This window comes from Mus pahari, chromosome 6 (assembly GCF_900095145.1).
Source record: "Mus pahari chromosome 6, PAHARI_EIJ_v1.1, whole genome shotgun sequence".
NCBI lineage: Eukaryota > Metazoa > Chordata > Mammalia > Rodentia > Muridae > Mus > Mus pahari.
In genome coordinates, this window is record NC_034595.1 from 91,949,423 (window position 1) to 91,967,699 (window position 18,277).

The 18,277-nt window shown below is 57.8% G+C and overlaps 2 protein-coding genes across 6 annotated transcripts in view; one reads left to right on the forward strand and one right to left on the reverse strand.

Annotated features, from left to right (window-relative positions):
* Positions 1 to 470: 470 nt before the first annotated feature.
* Mfap2 (microfibril associated protein 2) lies at positions 471 to 5,610 on the forward strand. Of its 2 annotated transcripts, XM_021199821.2 has the most exons (9): positions 471 to 534; positions 2,650 to 2,725; positions 3,587 to 3,673; positions 3,878 to 3,904; positions 4,010 to 4,090; positions 4,219 to 4,272; positions 4,606 to 4,693; positions 4,855 to 4,928; positions 5,114 to 5,610. In XM_021199821.2, exons 2-9 carry the CDS (start codon positions 2,683 to 2,685, stop codon positions 5,215 to 5,217), a joined length of 558 nt encoding a protein of 185 aa, XP_021055480.1. In that variant the 5' UTR covers positions 471 to 534; positions 2,650 to 2,682; the 3' UTR covers positions 5,218 to 5,610. The 2 variants fall into 2 exon arrangements, with proteins under 2 accessions (XP_021055480.1, XP_029395546.1); XM_029539686.1 differs by lacking the exons at positions 471 to 534; positions 2,650 to 2,725 and having other exon boundaries at positions 3,608 to 3,673; positions 3,982 to 4,090.
* Positions 5,611 to 6,280: 670 nt separating this feature from the next.
* Positions 6,281 to 18,277, reverse strand: part of Crocc (ciliary rootlet coiled-coil, rootletin) — a 43,663-nt gene continuing 31,666 nt past the window's right edge. For all 4 annotated transcript variants that reach the window (XM_029539685.1, XM_029539684.1, XM_021199819.2 and 1 more), the window contains 14 exons: positions 17,783 to 18,021; positions 17,023 to 17,182; positions 16,232 to 16,399; positions 15,046 to 15,394; positions 11,719 to 11,888; positions 11,492 to 11,612; positions 11,109 to 11,272; positions 9,752 to 9,967; positions 9,183 to 9,407; positions 8,634 to 8,783; positions 8,167 to 8,367; positions 7,921 to 8,052; positions 7,518 to 7,697; positions 6,281 to 6,805 (listed from right to left, as the gene is read on the reverse strand). In XM_029539685.1, the coding sequence (XP_029395545.1) occupies positions 6,719 to 6,805; positions 7,518 to 7,697; positions 7,921 to 8,052; positions 8,167 to 8,367; positions 8,634 to 8,783; positions 9,183 to 9,407; positions 9,752 to 9,967; positions 11,109 to 11,272; positions 11,492 to 11,612; positions 11,719 to 11,888; positions 15,046 to 15,394; positions 16,232 to 16,399; positions 17,023 to 17,182; positions 17,783 to 18,021 (2,562 nt within the window). In that variant the 3' untranslated portion in view covers positions 6,281 to 6,718. The remainder of the gene's footprint in view (positions 6,806 to 7,517; positions 7,698 to 7,920; positions 8,053 to 8,166; positions 8,368 to 8,633; positions 8,784 to 9,182; positions 9,408 to 9,751; positions 9,968 to 11,108; positions 11,273 to 11,491; positions 11,613 to 11,718; positions 11,889 to 15,045; positions 15,395 to 16,231; positions 16,400 to 17,022; positions 17,183 to 17,782; positions 18,022 to 18,277) is intronic.

Genomic DNA, 18,277 nt, shown 5'->3' on the forward strand with positions numbered 1-18,277 from the left:
CCCCCCCCCAGGATAAGAATTAGGGTCTGGGATGGGACACTGAGGACAGGGGGAGGCTAAGAAGGAATGGCAGTTCCTGGATTGAGGTTAACTCCCAGGGTCAAATCAGAGTGTTGAGGGATTGTTGACATTGGACTTGGGTTTTACTTAACTTGATCTCCTCTATCTGCCTCATCTGTTGTGCCAGGAGGAAAGGAAGGAAGGAGAGAAAGGGAAGAAGGAAGAGAGATGGGAGACAGCAAGCAAGGTTTCATTTCCAGCCCCGTGACCGGGCTCTGGGTGGAGAGGCTGGGATCCCTCTGTGAAAGAAGGGTGACCCGTAGGCTGGTTCTATTAGTACCAAGCCCAGGCCCAGACCCAGCGGCGTTGGGGAGGGGCTGGAGCCTCGAGGGTGCGTCGTGGCGGCGGCGTTCTCTAGGACCCAGCGTCTCCGGGCTAGGGGCGGGCGTGGGCCTTGGGGGCCATAGGGGGGCTCTGGCTGCGGGCGGGCGGCACTCTCGGCCGCTCTAGAGCACAGCGCAGAGGCCCCAACAGGTAGGCGCGGGTCGGGCACGTCTAGGGGTATCTGAGCACCATGCTCCGAGCTCGGATCCAGGAGCTGGGGAGACTTCGGGGACCCCTAGCCCCAGGATATGGAGCGGATGCTGAGGGGGCATCTGGCAAGTTGCGGGATGCATGATAGGACCGGCAGGGAGCTGGGACTTAGGGGTCACTAGGAATGGGGGTGCTGGAGGACAGGACAGTTTTTTTGTTTGTTTGTTTTGCTCTTCCCCACCCCCGGCGTTTGGGATGTAGAGGGCGGGGTAGGGGTCGGTCGCGGAGACAAAGACAGACCGGAGATGGAGAGCCAGTGAGCGCCTGAGCAAGTTTCCGCCGGCTGATTGTTCCCAGCTGTACAGCAGAGCTGTGCAGCATCTTGTGGGCCCCCCTCGGTCTAAGCCAGGGAGGGGGCTCCCGGTCCTCCTCTAGAACCACAGAGGAGGCAAGGGGCTTGGGATAAGGCCGAAGTTGTGGAAAGGGCCAGAGGTGGGGGTGGGTCAGCCATCCCGATTGCTCCTGGCCTCCTTAAGGCCTCCCAAACTCAAGTTTTCGAGTTTGTCTGGGTCCCCTGGGAGCGATTCATTATTCTCTTCTTCATGCGGGGGGTTAGGGGTTAGCCAATGAGCCTCATTCCCTGCCTTGTAAGCCTGGGCCGGGTGCGAGTGTGGGAGGCTCAGACACACTTTGGCAGCCAATCGGTCACTGTTGTCAACCTCCGGTCTGGATGGAGCTGGTGACCCCCACCACCACCACCACCACGAGGCTGCCCAGAGTTCAAAGAGTGGGGATTTGGAACAGTGGTCCCTATGGGAAAAGGTTTAAGATGACAAGGCCCTCAAGCCTCCACCAGAGAGAGGATGTGTGAGGGAGATGTCTGAAATGGGCAAGGTATCCAGGAATCGCAGGGAACCTTAGGGAATCTGAGGTTAGCCTACTCTGCTTCTGCCTTTCCCCTGCTCTCCCTAGATTCCCAGGGGGATCTACAGCAGAACTGGGGTTCAAGCTGTATAGAAGACGTTCCCATGGCTGGGTAGGAAGTCCTCTCTCTGGATGGCTATGCCCGTGGGCAGCATCTGGAAATCACCATCCACTGACTAGGGCAGGGTACAGCCACCTCTGTAGCCAACCAGCACTGAAGGCTGCGCTCATCCCGGACATATCCTGTGCAAGTTGTGACCAGTCACCAAAACCGCATTCTTGCTATCCAGTGTCATGTCAAAGGTTCGAGACCCCTGGCCCAGGGTGACTTTGCCTCTCCTGGCTAGCATGCTGGGAGCCGGAGCCGCCCCCACCTCCTCCAGATCTTTCTCCATGCTTCCTGCAGACCAAACAGGCCTGTCTCGTGCTTGCGTGCTCGTGTCTGTAGTGAAGACAGCCAGGTCTTGGGAGGCCTGGCCCTGGCAGGAATCTTGGTGGAGCTGGGAGTCCTGCCCAGCCCTGGCTGCTCTGGGGCTCCTGGGGCCTGTATGCATGTGGTTTCCTGCGTTCCTGCTGAGCGCAATGCTCAGGGCCCAGGGGCTAATTGGGAGCAGGTGGCAGGCCTGGCAGATGCTGCGGAGTGAGCTGGTGGCTGACTGTGGTGTGGGCTGGGCAGGGCTGGTACCCTGAGGATGTGCCGGAGGTCATTGGAATTCACGTAGTACATCAGAACCGCAGGGAGGTGATGGGCCAGAGGTAGGCAGGAGTGAGCCAGGGTGGGGCAAGTGGCTCATAGAGAGGTCGCCTCAGTCAGCAGGACAGAGTCATGGCCAGGCCACTTGTTACGAGGTTTTGTTCTTTTGGTTTGTTGTTTAACCCTGGCTGTTCTGGAACTCGTTTGTTCTGTGGGCCAGACCCAGCTGGTCTCAATTCAGAGATCTGCCTGCCTCTGCGGGGACTAAATGTGTGTGCCACCACCTTCAGGCAAGACCCAGTCTCATATATATATGGAACTTACTTTATAGCCTCCTCGCCTCACACGAGGACGGCTGCAGATGTCCCTCCCTGGCCTCCAGATGCCTGGCTCTCAGTGCCCCTCGCATAGTCTCAGACAGGGAGAGAAATGTGTTCTGTCCTCCTGGGCCAGCTGGGCTGGCGTGCAGCTAGCTCGCTCTCCTTCCCTCTCTCTAGCTGTCCTTAACGCCACCACTGCCTCCTCACTCCATGGCCATGAGAGTCGCCTGCCTCTTCTTGTTCTTCATGCCTGGTAAGCGGGTGGGGATGGGATGGGTGGCACTCGCATATGAGTCTTTATCTTATTTCTGGAGCCCAGTTCCTTTCCAGTCCTGCTTCAGGCCTGCACCACACAGTGGAGGAGCCTCAAGGTGGGGAGTCCAGGCACGGGGTGCTAGACCCGTAGGGCCCCACCATGCTGTACAGTCTTGGCCTTTGAGGGGTCTTATCCATCACATAAGGAGATATCAGTGGGGACTGTAATGGCTCTGCTGGACCTGGGAGCCCCTCACTGAACACATCTGTGCTGACTTCCTACTGTGAGCCAAGTACTGGAGATGCAGCTGTGAATTAGGCAGACACACCAGGCGCCCATCATGTGGCCGGGCTAGGGACAAGACAAATATCAGACAAACAGACCTGGTAAATTTCATATCGTGTTGAATGCTATGATAGAAATACACAGCAAGAAGCTGGAGAGATGGCTCAGAGGTTAAGAGCACTGGCTGCTCTTCCAGAGGACCCGAGTTCAATTCCCAGCAACCACATGACAGCTCACAACCATCTGTAACTTCTGTTCCAAGGGATCTGGCACCCTTATACAGACACACACAGTCAAAACACCAATGTACATAAAGTACAAATAAATTATTAAAAAAATGAAAGAAAGAAAAAAAGAATAAAAGGGAGGGAGGGAGAGAGGGAGGGAGGGAGGGAGGAAGGGAGCAGCCGGGAGGGCACCCAGGGCCGAGGAGCTGGCAAGGACAGGGAACTGACCTGGGACTCGGGCTGGGACTCCGTGAGCCTGTCAGGGTGGGGCTAGAACCACTACTTACTCTTTGTCCTTCCAGTGTGTGTGTGTGGGGGGGCTACATGTGACTTCTCCCCTCGGCAGGCCTGCTGGCTCAGGGCCAATATGACCTGGATCCTCTTCCCCCATTCCCTGACCATGTCCAGTACAACCACTATAGCGACCAGATTGGTAAGAGATGATCCCTTCAGTGTCCCCAATGCTGCCATGTCACCTACCTGCCACCCATCCCATGCACATGGGTCAGCCAGGCACCCATTTTGGTAGGGGGGTAGGATCCCGGGGGCAGGTCCCCCTACTCTCCTGGGGCCGTGGGCCAGCCTGATCCCATGGGCTAGCCTGACCCCACCCATTCTGTCTCTATTTCACTTCCAGACAACGCAGACTACTATGACTACCAAGGTAAAAGCCTGGGGTAGGATGGGTGGGGCCGGCCACCTGGTGGGGACCTGTGGGGACCTTGCAGGGAACGTGAGCAGAAGCCTTGTCCCACCCTCCCTGCTACAGAAGTGAGTCCTCGAACCCCTGAAGAGCAGTTCCAGTCCCAGCAGCAAGTGGCGCAGGAAGTCATCCCAGCCCCCACCCCAGGTAACGCTGTCTCCCCGGGCCCAGCTCCTCTTGTGCCTCAGATCGAGGATCTGGGCCGGTCCTGAGAGGAGTGGCCTGAAGAGACCCCCTCCCGGTAACCCCTGCCTATCTCCCCACACCCACACCAGAACTGGCAGCTGCAGGGGACCTGGAGACTGAGCCCACGGAGCCTGGGCCTCTTGGTAAGCTGGAGAAAGCCTGAATGGCCTGCGTCCTCACTAGCATCTGGCCAGAGCTTAGGGAGGGGCCAGCACTGTCTTGGTGTCACGGCCCTGAGTTGGTTACATGGCGGGGTGTAAGCAGCCTGTGAGCTCGTGTGATATTCCAGTGGCCAAGTGGAGTAGCTATCAGCTGGTGTTCCAGTTGGGACTGTGACTCTGCATGAGGTACAAAGCTGGGCGGTCCTATGCCACCCACCGGGTGCTGGATTTGTGTGGGTATCTAGGCAGGGCCTGAGGGTGTGTGGGGACCCAGATCTCACGCGTGAGCCTCCAGTCTGACCCACCCGTCCCCAGATTGCCGAGAAGAACAGTACCCGTGCACCCGCCTCTACTCCATCCACAAGCCTTGCAAACAGTGTCTCAACGAGGTCTGCTTCTACAGGTGAGGGCTATGAGGGGCAGCTCTGAGCCAGGGAAGGGTGGACCAGGGCAGGTGCTGAGCCCTCAGGTGGAGCTTAACTCTGAGGGAGGGTCTGGGCCTGGGCCTCTCCCAGTGGCAGTCGGTAAGGGTGTGGCTGAGAGCACCCCTGCTTCATCCCCCAGCCTCCGCCGAGTGTATGTGGTCAACAGGGAAATATGTGTCCGCACTGTCTGTGCCCACGAGGAACTTCTCCGAGGTAGGAAAGCCTCTACCCCTTGTCCTGGCAGCATCCTCCACCCAGTTACCTGGCCATCTTCTCCCTCTACTGTCTGGCATGGAATATGTGCCCAGACCCATGTGCAGGCTGGCACAGGCTCCTCCCCTCCATCCTCATTCTTACGGGGCAGTGGGTTCCTGCCCTAACTTCCCCTCCTTCCACAGCTGACCTGTGCAGAGACAAGTTCTCCAAGTGTGGCGTGATGGCCGTCAGTGGCCTGTGCCAGTCTGTGGCCGCCTCCTGTGCCAGGAGCTGTGGGGGCTGCTAAGGTGGAGCTGGTGTGAGATTCGAGCCCTGGACCCAGCTCGGATCCACCTCAGGCCCTGCCTGACCTGGTGCTTTCTTCCCATCCTGCCCCCCCCTCTCATCCCGGACATCAGTGGGCTGCTATCCTGGGGAGTGTGGTCACAGCGGCCTTGGGCCCCTCCCCATCCCTAAGTGGGGGCTCCTGACTGTCCAGTCTCCACCCCTTAGTGGGGTTCATCCAAGGCCTCTTTGTGGGGCCTGGGGTTCTCACTGTGCCTTCTCAGTGCCTGGGGGCAGTCCTCAGTCTCCTCAGGTAGGCTGTGTCCCTTACCCAGCTGGTCTGCTTGGATTTCCTACGTCCCCAGGCATGGACCACCTCTGTTTTATACAAAATAATAAAAGTTTTTACAAAAGACCCACAATCACTTTTGTGTCCAGGGACAGCCTGACTGCCACCAATATTGCTGGCCCCCAATACAAGGCTACCCAGCTCCTTAGAAGAGTGTCAGGTGGCTCCACTTCTGTGTCCCACACCACCCTACCTTCATCTATGACCTAGAGGAAGGGGCCTGACACTCCTTCCCAAGATGCAACTCTTCACATGCATGTAGAAACACACAAGTGCTTTTGGTTCTTCCTGTGAGCAGCAGCGATCACTGCAGTGTTTCCAGTGCTGCTCTGGGGTCCCTCCTGACAGATCTATATAATGGGTAAAATCCCTGTCCCCAGGGGCTCACAGCAGTGGGGGTCAGGTGCTCTGTGAGCCTCAGTGTTGTCACACCACAACACAGGAGCACAGACTGCCACATGGAGCGCTTCTGGCCAGCATCACTCAACAGAGCCAGGGCGAGATGGTGCATAGCCAGCCCTGTCCTGGTGCCTTAGGCCAAGCTGTCTCTTAGCCCTGGCACTCTCCAGAGGGGCATCCAAGCTCATGGGGCAGTCGCAGCACCCTCTGCTCGAAGCCAGATGGAGAAAGAGGTTCCTCATGCCCTGTGAGGCTGCTGAGCTCAGCTAACTGAAGCCTCCACCCCCACCCTCCCAAGCAACCCCAGATAGAGGAAGCATTTGAGTGGACAGCCAAATCTAGAAAACAGGTCATGTTACAAAAAGCACAAACGCTCTCCAGTCAACATTATAAAAAAGTATAAAAATCCAAGGGCTCTAAGCTCACGAGGGGGCTTCTGACGGGATGCCAAGGAGAGACGCTGGGCGCTGCCCTGGCACAGGTAGCCTTTCTGGGAAGCCCTGTTCTGCTGCTGGCGGAAACAAGTGCTCTCCCCGACACCTGGCTGGCTCACGCAGGAGAGTCTTGGGCCATCAAGAGGCTCTTCCAGGAGAGGCCCGGGGTAGTACGGGTTGTAGCAACCCTGAGAAGCCACTGTGGGCGTCACCAGAGCCATCATCTCTGCCACCCCAGCTCCCTCACACAGCACTCTGATAACCAGGCCCTGGGCAGGCTATGCTACAAAGGGTGTCTCTCCTGCCCAGGGGACCTGCTCAGGACTCCAGCTAGAAGGGTCTCATTTCTCAGGGGTGCCAGAGGGTAGGGAGACCGATGCCGAGCTCCTGCGAAGCTCCTGGTGCAGTTGTGCCTTCAGTGTGGATACCTGGAGAGGAGAAGGGCCAGCAGGCCAGGCCCCAGCGGCCTTCAGAGAATGGGGGCTGAGAGAATGGGGCCCATGCCACCCGCCGCCTGAGGAAGGTCTCTGTTTCTCATTTGCCCCTCGCGGCAGTTAGGGTCTATGCTTTGGCATCCTTATCCCTTCAGAGGCCGGGCCATGTGAAGCACCTCTGCCTAGCACTGTTCCACAGAGCAAGAACCTCGTGTCCGCTCCCAGCCCTGCCGTTACCAAGCTGTCTAGGAGTCCTCGCACTATGAGAAGGGGACCCTGACCTAAGGAGGACCAGAGAGAGGCAAGGGAGATCTGGCTGGGCCAGGCTCTTGCAGCAGTGTCTGTGACCAAGCTGTGCCAATCCAAGCAGCCACACTCTGCACTAGGCCAGCCAGAAGTGACGTCACTGGCCAGTAAGTGTCATCTCCTCGGGCTCTTACTAACATTCCTGGGAAAGAAGCCACTTTGCCCTGGGATCCTAGGTTACTCAGAGAGCCCGAGGCTGCTAAGGGAAGCATGCCATGGATAGAGATGGCCTGATGGCTGGAGCCAGAGAGTAAGCCCTTGGCCCCGAGATACTGAGGCCGGGCTGGTACCAGCATCCATCTGCTTGGCCCTTTTCAAGTTGTAGAGGTCATGACAAGCCCTCCCCTCCAGCCCTACACTTCTACCCTGGACCGCCTTCTCTCAGGGGAGACCACTATACCTGTTCCTCGAGTCCTGACACCCGCTGGCGGTGGGCCCGCTCCTGTGCCTCCAGTGTGCGCTCCGTCTGTACCTGGGCACTGCGCAGGCGCTCAACTTCCTGTTGCAGCTCCAGTTGCTGCTCACCTGCCTCCGGCTGGACTGGATTATGGTTCCCGTCCAGGGCTACCTCCACCTGTGCCTACAGACAGGGACTACAATCAGGGTTCAGACCCAGTGTGCACAGCAGCTGCACAGTCTCTTATCTCTTATCCCTTATCTCGCTGCTCGGACATCGCACTTTCCAATCCTGGGTCAGGGTCTCCAGTGAAGCTCATGCCACGGGCCACCCCCACCCTCAGGACTTCTTGTGCTCTGCATGGGAATGGCACTGGGGGCCAGGCTGGGGGAGGGGCAGGGCTGACCTCCAAATGCTGGATCTGCTGTTGGGCCTCGGCCAGGTCCAGCTCAGCTCCTGTGAGTGTGCGGTCCAGGCGGCCCTTCTCTGCATTCAAGCGCAAGGTGTCCTCATGGCTTCGAAGCTTCTCCCGCTCCACCTAGGTAGGAATATAGAGTAGACAGGGTTCTCAGGGCTGGCTCACAGGAGCTCTGTAGATAATCTGACAACAGGAGACCCGGGAAACCTCAGGATTTCCCAGTGGAGCAGGCACCTTGTCCAGTGTCTTCCTGAGGGCCACACGGTCCTTGTCGAGCTGTAGGGCTGAGCGCTCCAGCTCACGTTTCTCCATTTCCAGCTGGGCCAGGGCTCGCTGCAGACTGCCCAGGCGCTCCTGCAATAAGCGCCGCTCCTCCTGCAGCTTCTGGACGGAGTGCAGAGCCATGGCCTCCCCTTCCTGTCGCTGTCGCAGCGCCTGCAGCAAAAGTAGGCAGGCCTTCACCCCACCGCACCTAAGGGTGACTATCTCAACATGGGCCAAAGGTGCTGGCCCACGGTGCCCACTCATATAGTAGGCAACTGCAAGGCCGTGTGGTTCTCGGAGGGATATATATGGGAGTGAGTCAGACGAGTCACGGTTTCTTCATAGGTCAAGTTTGGGGTGAAGTTGAAATGGGTTCCCCACCCTATGCCAAGGGCCACACAGGGCACCCCTAGAGTTAGAGACCCTCCAGGCCTCACCTGCTGCAGCTGCTGCAGCTGGCCTTCAGCATCGCCCCGCTGCAGCTCCAGGTTGGCCAGCTCGCCCCTCAAAGTCTGCACCTGTTCGCCCAGGGAGCTGCTTTGCCTTCGCGCTTCAGACAAGGCCTGTCTGGCTGCATCCAGCCGTTCCTAGGAGACAGGGCTGATGGTACCAAGCCAGACTGCCTGCCTGAGAAAAGGCTTTCCTCTGATGTATAGTTCTCTGTAGGTTCACGGTCTACCCATCTGGAGGGCAGAGCACCGAACTGGTCTAGCCTGCTGCCAGTCACGTTCCCTGACCTGTGTGAAGGTGACAGCCACTGACATCCCTGCTAGCCGGTTTCTTCTCTCATCGGGCAGCATCCTCCCCAAGCTTCATGACTGGCTAATTCCTTTGGCTCATTCCTACCTCCAGACCAGAATTCCTGACTGACAGCCTTGGCCAACTCTCAGACCCCTTCACACCTGCTCTCACTGGCTGCCTCTTTCACTGGCCCCTCACTGGAAGAAAGGAGAGACAGAGGTGCCGGACCACAGAGGCCCCCCAACCTGCAGCACTTGGCGGTCATGTTCACAGGTACTCAAGGCCTTCTGTAGGTGCAGATTCTTGTCCTGAGTGCTGCTGAGGCTAGCGCTGCTCTGGGCCAGGGCATCCGTCAAGCTCTGCACCTTGCTCCGCAGGCTCCCCTCGCTCTCCTCCACCTTGGCCAGTGCCCCACTGAGCCGCTCCACTGTTAGCTGTAAGGTCCCTGCCTTCACCTCACTGTCTGCCACCTGTGGGGAAGGCAGAGGAAGGTCGGTCGAGGGCTCCCTTCCCACTGTGATGTCCACAAGAGTGTGAACCCAGCTCCTCAGCTCTTTCTGTGCCTCATCCAGACCCCCACTGGTTCAGCCTACTGCAGCCTGGCCTCACCCCACTATGGGTTGATCACCCTGTCCAGAACCCTGTCAGCCTGGCTGTGTGACAGGCAAGGACATCACCCCTCTGAAATTCCACCTGTCTGCCTCTGAAAGCTGACGGTGAAAAGCCGTCCTCTCGGACTTGGGAGGGGGCTGCACAGTGCCTGGACAGGCCAGGCAGGGGCCATGTAGGTGTGACTTGGAGGGAGAGGGCCTACCTGTCTCTGCAGGGAGTCCACCCGATCCTGGAGGGCCTGCGCATGGGCCTCGCGGTCCCCCAGGCCGAGGCGGCTGCGCTGCAGCTCTCCCTCAAGAGCGCGCCGCTGCAGCTCCAGTTTGATGGAGCGGCTCTCAGAGGCATCCAGCACCTCCTTCAGCCGCCGCTTGTCGCTCTCCAGCTTCGCCTCGCTGGCCCTCATCTTGCTGACTTTCTCCTGTAGGTAGCAAGGCTCAGCCCGATGCCTCCCCATGCCTCCCCACACTCCTCTGCACCACTGGGACAAAGCAGGGTTAGCCTCAAGGACTGTGTGACCTGAGACCAGCCTGACATTGCTGGGGCCTCAGTTTCCCCATTTGTCACAGGCTAAGCAGATACAAGGGTCCCAGAGCTGTTTTCTTTAAGCAGAGGCTAAGATGTCATGTGACTACAGTATGTCTGTACTGGGGTGGGGTGGGGGTCTGGTCCAGAGGTGACACTACCTGGGGCCTCATAAACTCCCTGGGGAGGGAGTTGCAGAATGCAGTCGCTGGACCCTTCCCTGCTCTACAAAAGGGCTTTCCAGACATGGCTGGAAACACATCTGAAACCTGAGCTGAACCTGGCAGCCACTGCGGAAGAGCAGGGCCCACTCACTCTGAGTTTTCATGGATGATCCGACCCCCCTGCTCAGGATGCAGTGCGGGGAGCATCAGACTGGACACAGGGCAGGAAGAACTTGGGACCATTCAATCCACACACGTACCCCAGAGACTCACTGGTCCCTGCTTTGTGCTTCTCTACGGCCCTCCCTGCCCTGGCTGGCCTGTGGGGAAGAGGGGCCCCCATTCTGGATCCCACCCAGCTTTGTTCCTGGCCTCCTCCCAGGCCCCAGGGGCTGCTGGGCCCAAAGCCAGAGCTGAAGCTGCAGACACAACAATCCAGTTCCAGCTTGGTCCGAGCCAGAGGCGGGGGTGGGGGCAGCTGGAGAGAGGGCAGGGGGCTTCAGCTGTGAGAGGCTGGACTGACATCACACAAGGCCTGGGCTTCCTGCCCCAGACACAGACGTGCAGAAACCTACACATCAAACAATGCGCCACCATTTGTGCAGACATTCAGAGATCCAGGCCCTGGCCCAAAGCTTATGAGTACTGCCTCTGTGTGGCAATTACAGGTGACCCCGACCCAGGGGTGACAGCTGGAGAGCAGGCTGATCTGAACCTCTGTCTGACTCGGGCCTAAGCCCTTCTCCCCGAAGCACATGAACAGTCAACACAGGACTAGATCTGCCCCATGGAAAGAGCCACAGGCTGTGTCTCCGGCAGAGGACCACAGAGAACCCCAGGGCCAGCTCCCACGGGCCCTCCACTCCTGCCTACCTGGCTGGCCCGGAGCTCGCTCTCAGTCGCCTGAAGGCTCCTCTCCAGCACGGCCATCTGGTCCAGTGTGGCCCTGCACTCCCGCTTGCTACGCCGCACACTCTCTTCCTGCAGTGCCAGCTCTGCCTGGGCCCCGCTCAGCCGCCTGTCTGCACTGCGCCAGGCTGTGGCCACCACCCAGTCCCATCAGGCAAGCCAGGAAGGCCCAATCTGTACCCCACCCTCTCCAAGCTCTTCCTGGACCATAGAGGGTCTGTAGGTTTGGGCCCATTGGGGCTGCCCAGGGAAGGTCTCAGCCCTGAGTCAGGTCATAGGGACAGGACACCAATCCCCCAGCCTCCCACCTCAGCTGCTAGGGGTGTAGGAGAGGGATGCGGACTCACCTTCCTCGCTCTCCGCGACCGCCTTCTGCAGCTGCTTGGCCCTTGAGGCTGCATGGTCTCTCTCCGCCTCCATCTCGGCCAGCTGCTGGCTCAGGGTGCCAGCCTGGACCTTAAGTTCATCCTGCATCCCCAACAGAGAGGCAAGGGGAGGGCCTCTGCTCGGACCAACACGGCTCCTCTTTGCCGAGGCCCTGGTCTCCCCACCCGGCCATCTTCACTAGCCTCACCCGCTCCCGCTGGGCGCTCCGCAGCTCTTGCAGAAAGTCTCGGAGGACGTCACGCACAGCTTCTGGGTCCAGGTCTGCAGGTGCCGGGGAGGCAACGAGCCCTGGAGATGGGGGCTGGGACCGAGGGCTGTATTCCAAAGGACTGGGGCTGCCGAGACCGTCCCCACTCCCTGGAAGGGAATATATAGTTAGGGACACAGGAGGCACTGGGTGGTGGGTACAGGCGCTCAAGGTGCCACCTATAAGATGGTACCCACTGGGAGCTTTCCCAACACAAAGTGAGCTGGGTTCTCTTCCTGCCTAAGCCTGCCCATCCCCCACCCCTTTTCTTCCCCAGGCAGGGTTTCTCTGTGTAGACCTGGCTATCCTGGAACTTGCTCTGTAAACCAGGTTGGGCTCAAACTCAGAGTCTGAATACCTTTGCCCTTAGTGCTGGGATTAAAGGTGTGCACCACCACCCCACTCAAGCCCAATTTCCTTATTTTTTTAAATAAAGTAGTTCTTTTTATTCTCTCTCTCTCTCTCTCTCTCTCTCTCTCTCTCTCTCTCTCTCTGTCTGTCTGATAGGATCTCTCTGTTTTGCAGCCCTGGCTGTCCCAGAACTCACTATGCAGACCACACTGGCTTCCAACTCCCGAGATCTGCTTACCTCTGCCTCCCCATTGCTGGGATTAAAGACACGCACCATCAAACCCCGCTTATTTGTATCGTATGTATATGGGCGTTTTGCCTGTATGTATGTGTGTGCCAAACGTGTGCTGTGCCTGTGGAGCCTGAAGAAGGAGTCAGACCCCTGGAACTGGGGTTAAGGAGTCAGACCCCTGGAACTGCGGCCATGGGAGCGCACCAGAGCTGGGCAGGACGCTGCGCTCCCTCCCCTGCCCCCCAGAGGTGCACAGGACACTGGTCTGCACGACAAACAGCTCTGCCTCCCTTGCATCTTCATTTTGCCTTTTTGCTTCTGACAAAACTGATATTATTATTTGAAATGTGTTGCTTCGATCTTTGTTTGCTCTCTGCTCTGTGGGTGTTATGCCTGAGCCCAGGGCCTTGAGTGTGCTATGTAAGCACCCTGCCGTTGAGATCCACAAGCCCCTCTCCCTTTTCTAGATGGGTGTGGGTCTCATTATGTAGCACAGGCTGGACCGGACTTACAATCCTCCTGTCTCAGTTTTCTGAGAGTGAAGATCATAGGCATGCTTCGTCATGTCCAATTTTATGCAGTGCTGGGATCGAGCCCAGGCCCTGAATGAATCGGGTAGACGCCATGGCAACGGAGCTGTGTCTGCCCACTGTGACCCGTTAGGTGTGACCTGGGATGGAGTATATCCACGCCACCGTGCCTGTCCTTCATACGTCTTTCCTCACTTGCTCTTGCTTGTCCCCAGATTTCCTGTGGTCACCGTGACTTCACAGGAGGTGCTGATGAGTCGTTACAACACGGTCACGCAGGATTGTGAACCCCCAGCCCCACTACTGCTGTCCTTATAAAAAGGGGAGACCCAGAAGCCATGTGAGTACTAGAGCTGTGTTACCATGTACACATCCCACCAGCACCGTCAGAGGGGCTGTGGCCCTTAGCCCTCAGCTTCTGGCCTTTGAGACGGTCAAACAGAGGGTTCTGCATGTCAAGCTGCCAACTGTGTGACCACTAGCCCACTGTCCCTAAGGAATCTACCAGATGCTCAAATACATACGACAATACTTCAAGACAGCCAGGCATGGTGGCAAATGCCTGTATTCCTAGTACTTGGGAAGCTGAGGCAGGAAGACTCGCTGGTTACAAGGCCAGCTTAGTGAGTTCCAGGACAGCCTAGACTGAGACCCTGCTTCAAAAACTGAGACAAAACAACGTGGACACTGAACCCACCCAATGTCACGAGGCCACGAGCATCCCTGGATCTGGGATGTCTGTACTCTCATGGTACTGAGGACCACAGTGCCTTGACAGAGCAGGCCTGGCCAACCAAGAGAACCAGACAGAAACCAGGGTTGAAGCAGCAGCTCTCGCTGCCTCCTTCCTGCTCTTGGTAACGTTGGTCCACTTGCTCTTTCTATGGACTCTTCCGTGAGGGACTCATGCCTACCCTCCTCTGACGGCCTTACTCACCGAGCGCAGTGTTTCAGGGCTGATCTGCATTGTAGCATGTGTAAGAACGTATTCCTTTTAATGGCTGAATACTACTCCCCAGGCTGGATTCTTGCTATGTGTTCATACTGACGGCTGTTTGGGCTAAGACTGCCATTGGCTACTGGGAACCGTCTGTGCTAGACTCTGCTGTGGGTGTGTCTACCACACTCCTGTTTGCGGTTCTTTCTAGCTCTACATCGAGCAGTGGGGATGTCGGGTCTCCTGTCACTAACGGCTCTATTTCAATGTTCTGAGGAACCGCAAGCTCTTTCCCAGTGGCTGCTGTAGCCAGCATTCTCTATCTCCTTCATGTGCTCTTTCTACATCTAGACTCAAGCCTCCTCAGAGACCCGTCTGCCAACCTGTCTCCTGTGCTATCCCAGTAGTGTGTTGTGCACACACTAGGTGCTTGGTGAGGACTGAATGTGTGAATGGTTCAATGCACCTCTGGGAGAAGGTCAGGGCTGGCTGTGCCTCAAAAGAGGGTGATTTGGGGACCCCCGGCCTGGTGTGGGGTGCAGAGCCAAAATGCTAGGCTGGAGATCCATTAGGAAGGTGGGGTTCCAGTCTGGAGAGATAAGTTGAGAGCACTGGCTGCCTTTGTTGTTGTTGTCGTTGTTGGTTTTCTTTTTTCTTTTTTTATTGGGGGGGGGTGGTGTCGAGACAGGGTTTCTCTGTATAGCCCTGGCTGTCCTGGAACTCACTCTGTAGACCAGGCTGGCCTTGAACCCAGAAATCTGCCTGCCTCTGCCTCCTGAGTGCTGGGATTAAAGGCGTGTGCCACCACTGCCCGGCTTTGTTGTTGGTTTTCAAGGCAGGGTTTCTGACTGTGTAGCCCTGGCTGTCCTTAAACTCAGAGATCTGGTGTGGGCCTCCACTGACCCGCCACACCACCCACTCTTACTGAAGACCTAGGTTTGATTCCTAGTGCCCACGTGGCAGCTCACAACTCTTTGGTAACTCCAGTTCCAGGGGCTCTAATGCCCTCTTCTGGGCTCTTCCAGCACCAGGCATGCTCATGTACACACATATACACAGGCGCTCACACAAACACATAAAGATGAGGCTCAAAGATTCAGAAAGGGCAAAGGAACAGTAAGAAGCCCTCCCTAAAAGCCTACATAGGAGTCCCGTCAGTGAGGGGGCATGGCCTCGGAGAGCGGTCCACTGCACCCTGGGTAGACTCACAGACTTACCTCCAGCAGGCGCCTCCCGGGCCGGGGAGCTGGACACTCGGCCTAGGCCCAGGCCCCGGCGCAGGGCAGAGCGCAGGCCGCCTAGTTGGGCCTCGGCCACCCGCCGCTGTGCCTCCACGCGGGCAAGCTCGACCTCCAGGCCCTGCGCCCGGCCCTCGGCCGCGCTCAGCCGCAGCCCCAGCTCCGAGGTCTCTGCCCGCACTGCCTCCAGCCTTAGCTCCAGGCTGCGAGCAGAGTCCAGAAGCTTCTTCTCGGTGCCACGCGCCTCCTCCAGGGAGCCCAACAGGCTTCGCTCGCGCGCCCGGAACTCTGCCTCTTGCTCCTGCAGCTTCCTCTGGCAACTCTGGAGCTGGGGTGGGGATAAAGCTGGGAGTCACAAGACCGCCACCAGCCAAACCACCAGTATCTTAGTGCTCTCCACTCGGGGAGGAGAGGAGAGACCATTCCTTATGGAGGGGTAATTAGAATTTATCTGTCCCTGCTGTTTACATCTAATGTGCAGTTAATAATGATGGTAACATCCAGAGTGCCAGGCAGTACTTTCCAAAAGAGCCCACGATCTTTTCACGAATGACAAAGGAGCCAGGCCTAAGAATTATGGCCTATTCACTACTGAGGAGACAGGCACGGGGAAGGGCCATCCATTACAGACTTGAGACATTACAGCTGTCCTCTGGTGAGGAGCCACCTGTCAGTCCTCGGTTCCCCAGGAAAGCCCCTCTAGTGAACAGCACCTTCCTCTCACCAAATCTCCAATTGATAGAGGAGTATGCAGAAGCAGAGAGAGCGAGTGACCACCAGGAGACCTGGTGGCTGTGTGACATTGGGCAGAGGCCGTGACCTTTCTGAGCCTGTCTGGTTATCCTGGTAAAATGAGGCTCACATTACATACCTCGTGGGGAGGCTGTGGGAGAATCAAGCAAGGCTCTTCAGAGTCTCCTACCACCTTTTGGGGATCTGCACACATTGGGTCTACAGTTCGTTCAGTTGTTAGTACTAACACAACTGAGAGGGTCTCAGGGGTGGTGGGCTCAGCACACTGCTCTGGAGGGAAGTCAGGCCCGCAGTGGCCCACCCTCCTCTGGCCAGCCCACCTTCCTCTGGCCAGCCCACCCTCCTCTGGCCAACCCACTCTCCTCTGGCCAGCCCACCCTCCTCTGGCCAGCCCACCCTCCTGCCCAGTTACCTCCTGCTTTAGGGCCTCCAGGCTGCTCTCGCCTTTCAGCAACCTCTGCCGCAGGCCCAGGGCCTCTCGCCGGCTCTCCTTCTCTGTCCGCTCACCCAAGGCCAAGCGGCCCTGCAGGTCTGCCAGCTCCCGGCCCAGCCTGCCATTGTCACTGTCCAGCGTCTTCATCTGTGAACCAGAGCAGGCAGGGAGGCCCTGCAAGTCTGCCCAGTCCCGGCCAGCAGGCTCCGGGATGGACTGACCTAGGACGCAGGCGTCACCTTAACTCCCCGCCCACACCCACGGGAGCCTGCCATGGTGAACTCGAAGAGTTCGGGTCACTCAGTGGGTGCGGGGTAGGGGTGGGGGGGCAACAGCTCCAAGAGATTGAGTCGAGTGACTACAGCTGGGAACCACAGCTCCCAGAGTCTCCTTTACTAAGGTCAGGTTTCTTTAAAACTGGACAAGATGCTAGGCCTCCCTCTAGGGACACTTAAGTCTGAATGTGACCCAGGGCACAGAGGTGCTGCAGAGGTTCACAGGTAGAGGACCCCTCAAAGCCTGCAGTAACCCCAGTAAAAACTCACTGGCTCATCAAGTTGGACTTCTGGTGCAGCCACTACTTTGGTCTGCTGTGTGTTCCCTTCTGGGGTGATCTGGTATATGTGGGGGCAGGGTACTGTGTCTCCCCAGAAAACATCAATCACATATGCATGAAGGCCAAGGGCAGGTGAAAGACCTTGCTTTTACACACAGTAGAACTGGGGTGCTGCTGGCCAGAGCCTGCGGAAGGGCAGAAGTCAGGGACGCACCTGTCGTCTAAGCTCCTGCAGCTCACGTCGAGCCTCCAGCCGAGATCGCTCCACCTCCTGCAGCGAGGCCCGCAGCTCTCCAGCCTCCTTGGCTACAGACAAGCGAGCCTCTTCCAGGAGGGCCAGCTTCTGCTCCTTGTCCTCATTGGCAAGCTTCAGGCTGCAAGGCAGAGGGTGTTCTGGGACAGTAGTTCCAGCTCCAGGCTTGCCCTGGGGCTGAGTTGGTCTGGCCCCGTCCTGCCCCGAGGTAGCCTAAGCACTTGCCCACATGGCTATCCTTGCACTGACATAGCAGGCTGGGGGACAGCCTTGGGAGGAAGAGAGAGTGACTTAAGGAGGGGGCTCAGTTTCCAGGGTGACCGACACAGGGGAGGCCTGAGTGTGACCCAATCTCTCTCTGTTGTCACCTGCCCACTCTCTGTGGTAGGCAGAACCATCTACATGGCTCCCTAACCATGGGTGAAGTGAGGTCTGGGCCAAGGTTCAGTTAGAGCAGTGGTTCTCTTTCTACCTGTGGGTCGCAAACCCTTTGCGGGATGAGGGAGAAGTCGTGTATCGGATGCCATCTGCCTATCAGATACCAACATTACAATTCACAGCAGTAGCAAGGCTACAGTTATAAGGTAGCAGTGTAAATGACTTTATGGTTGGGTCGCCACACCATGAGGAGTGTATTAAAGGGTCACAGCTTTAGGAAGGCTGAGGGCCACTGAGTTAGAGAGTGGGACACGGGAAGTGGACAGTCCTCTGCCGCTCTCACCTGATGCGCTCGCTCTCCGCCTTCTTCACTGCAGACCTCAGCTCCTCATTGGACCGCCGCAGGGCCTCCCGCTCCTTGGCACCCTCACTCAGGCTGCGCCGCAGCTCACTAGCCTCCTGGCGATGGGCCTCGGAGCTGTCCTGACTGTCCCGACCCTTGCGCTGAGCCTCCAGCAGCTCCCGCCGCAGCCCATCGCGGGTGTCCTCCAACACACGCAGCTGAGTCCTCAGCTCTTCTGCCTATGGGTCCAGAATCAGGTCAGGGCCCCTCAAGTTAGGGCCATGGCAGAGACGGACCAGTAGGCCACCTCCCTCCCTGGCTAAGGGATTCCGTGGTCCCAACATTGCCCCATTGATCTATGGTGAGTGGCTGACCTCAGTTATGGTATGGGACGAGGTATGCAGGGCTCAGCAGTGCCTGAACCTGACATGAGTCCTCCAAGCCCCCTTGCAAACATCAGGTGCCTAATGACTGTTTACTGCCCCCTCTTTGAGG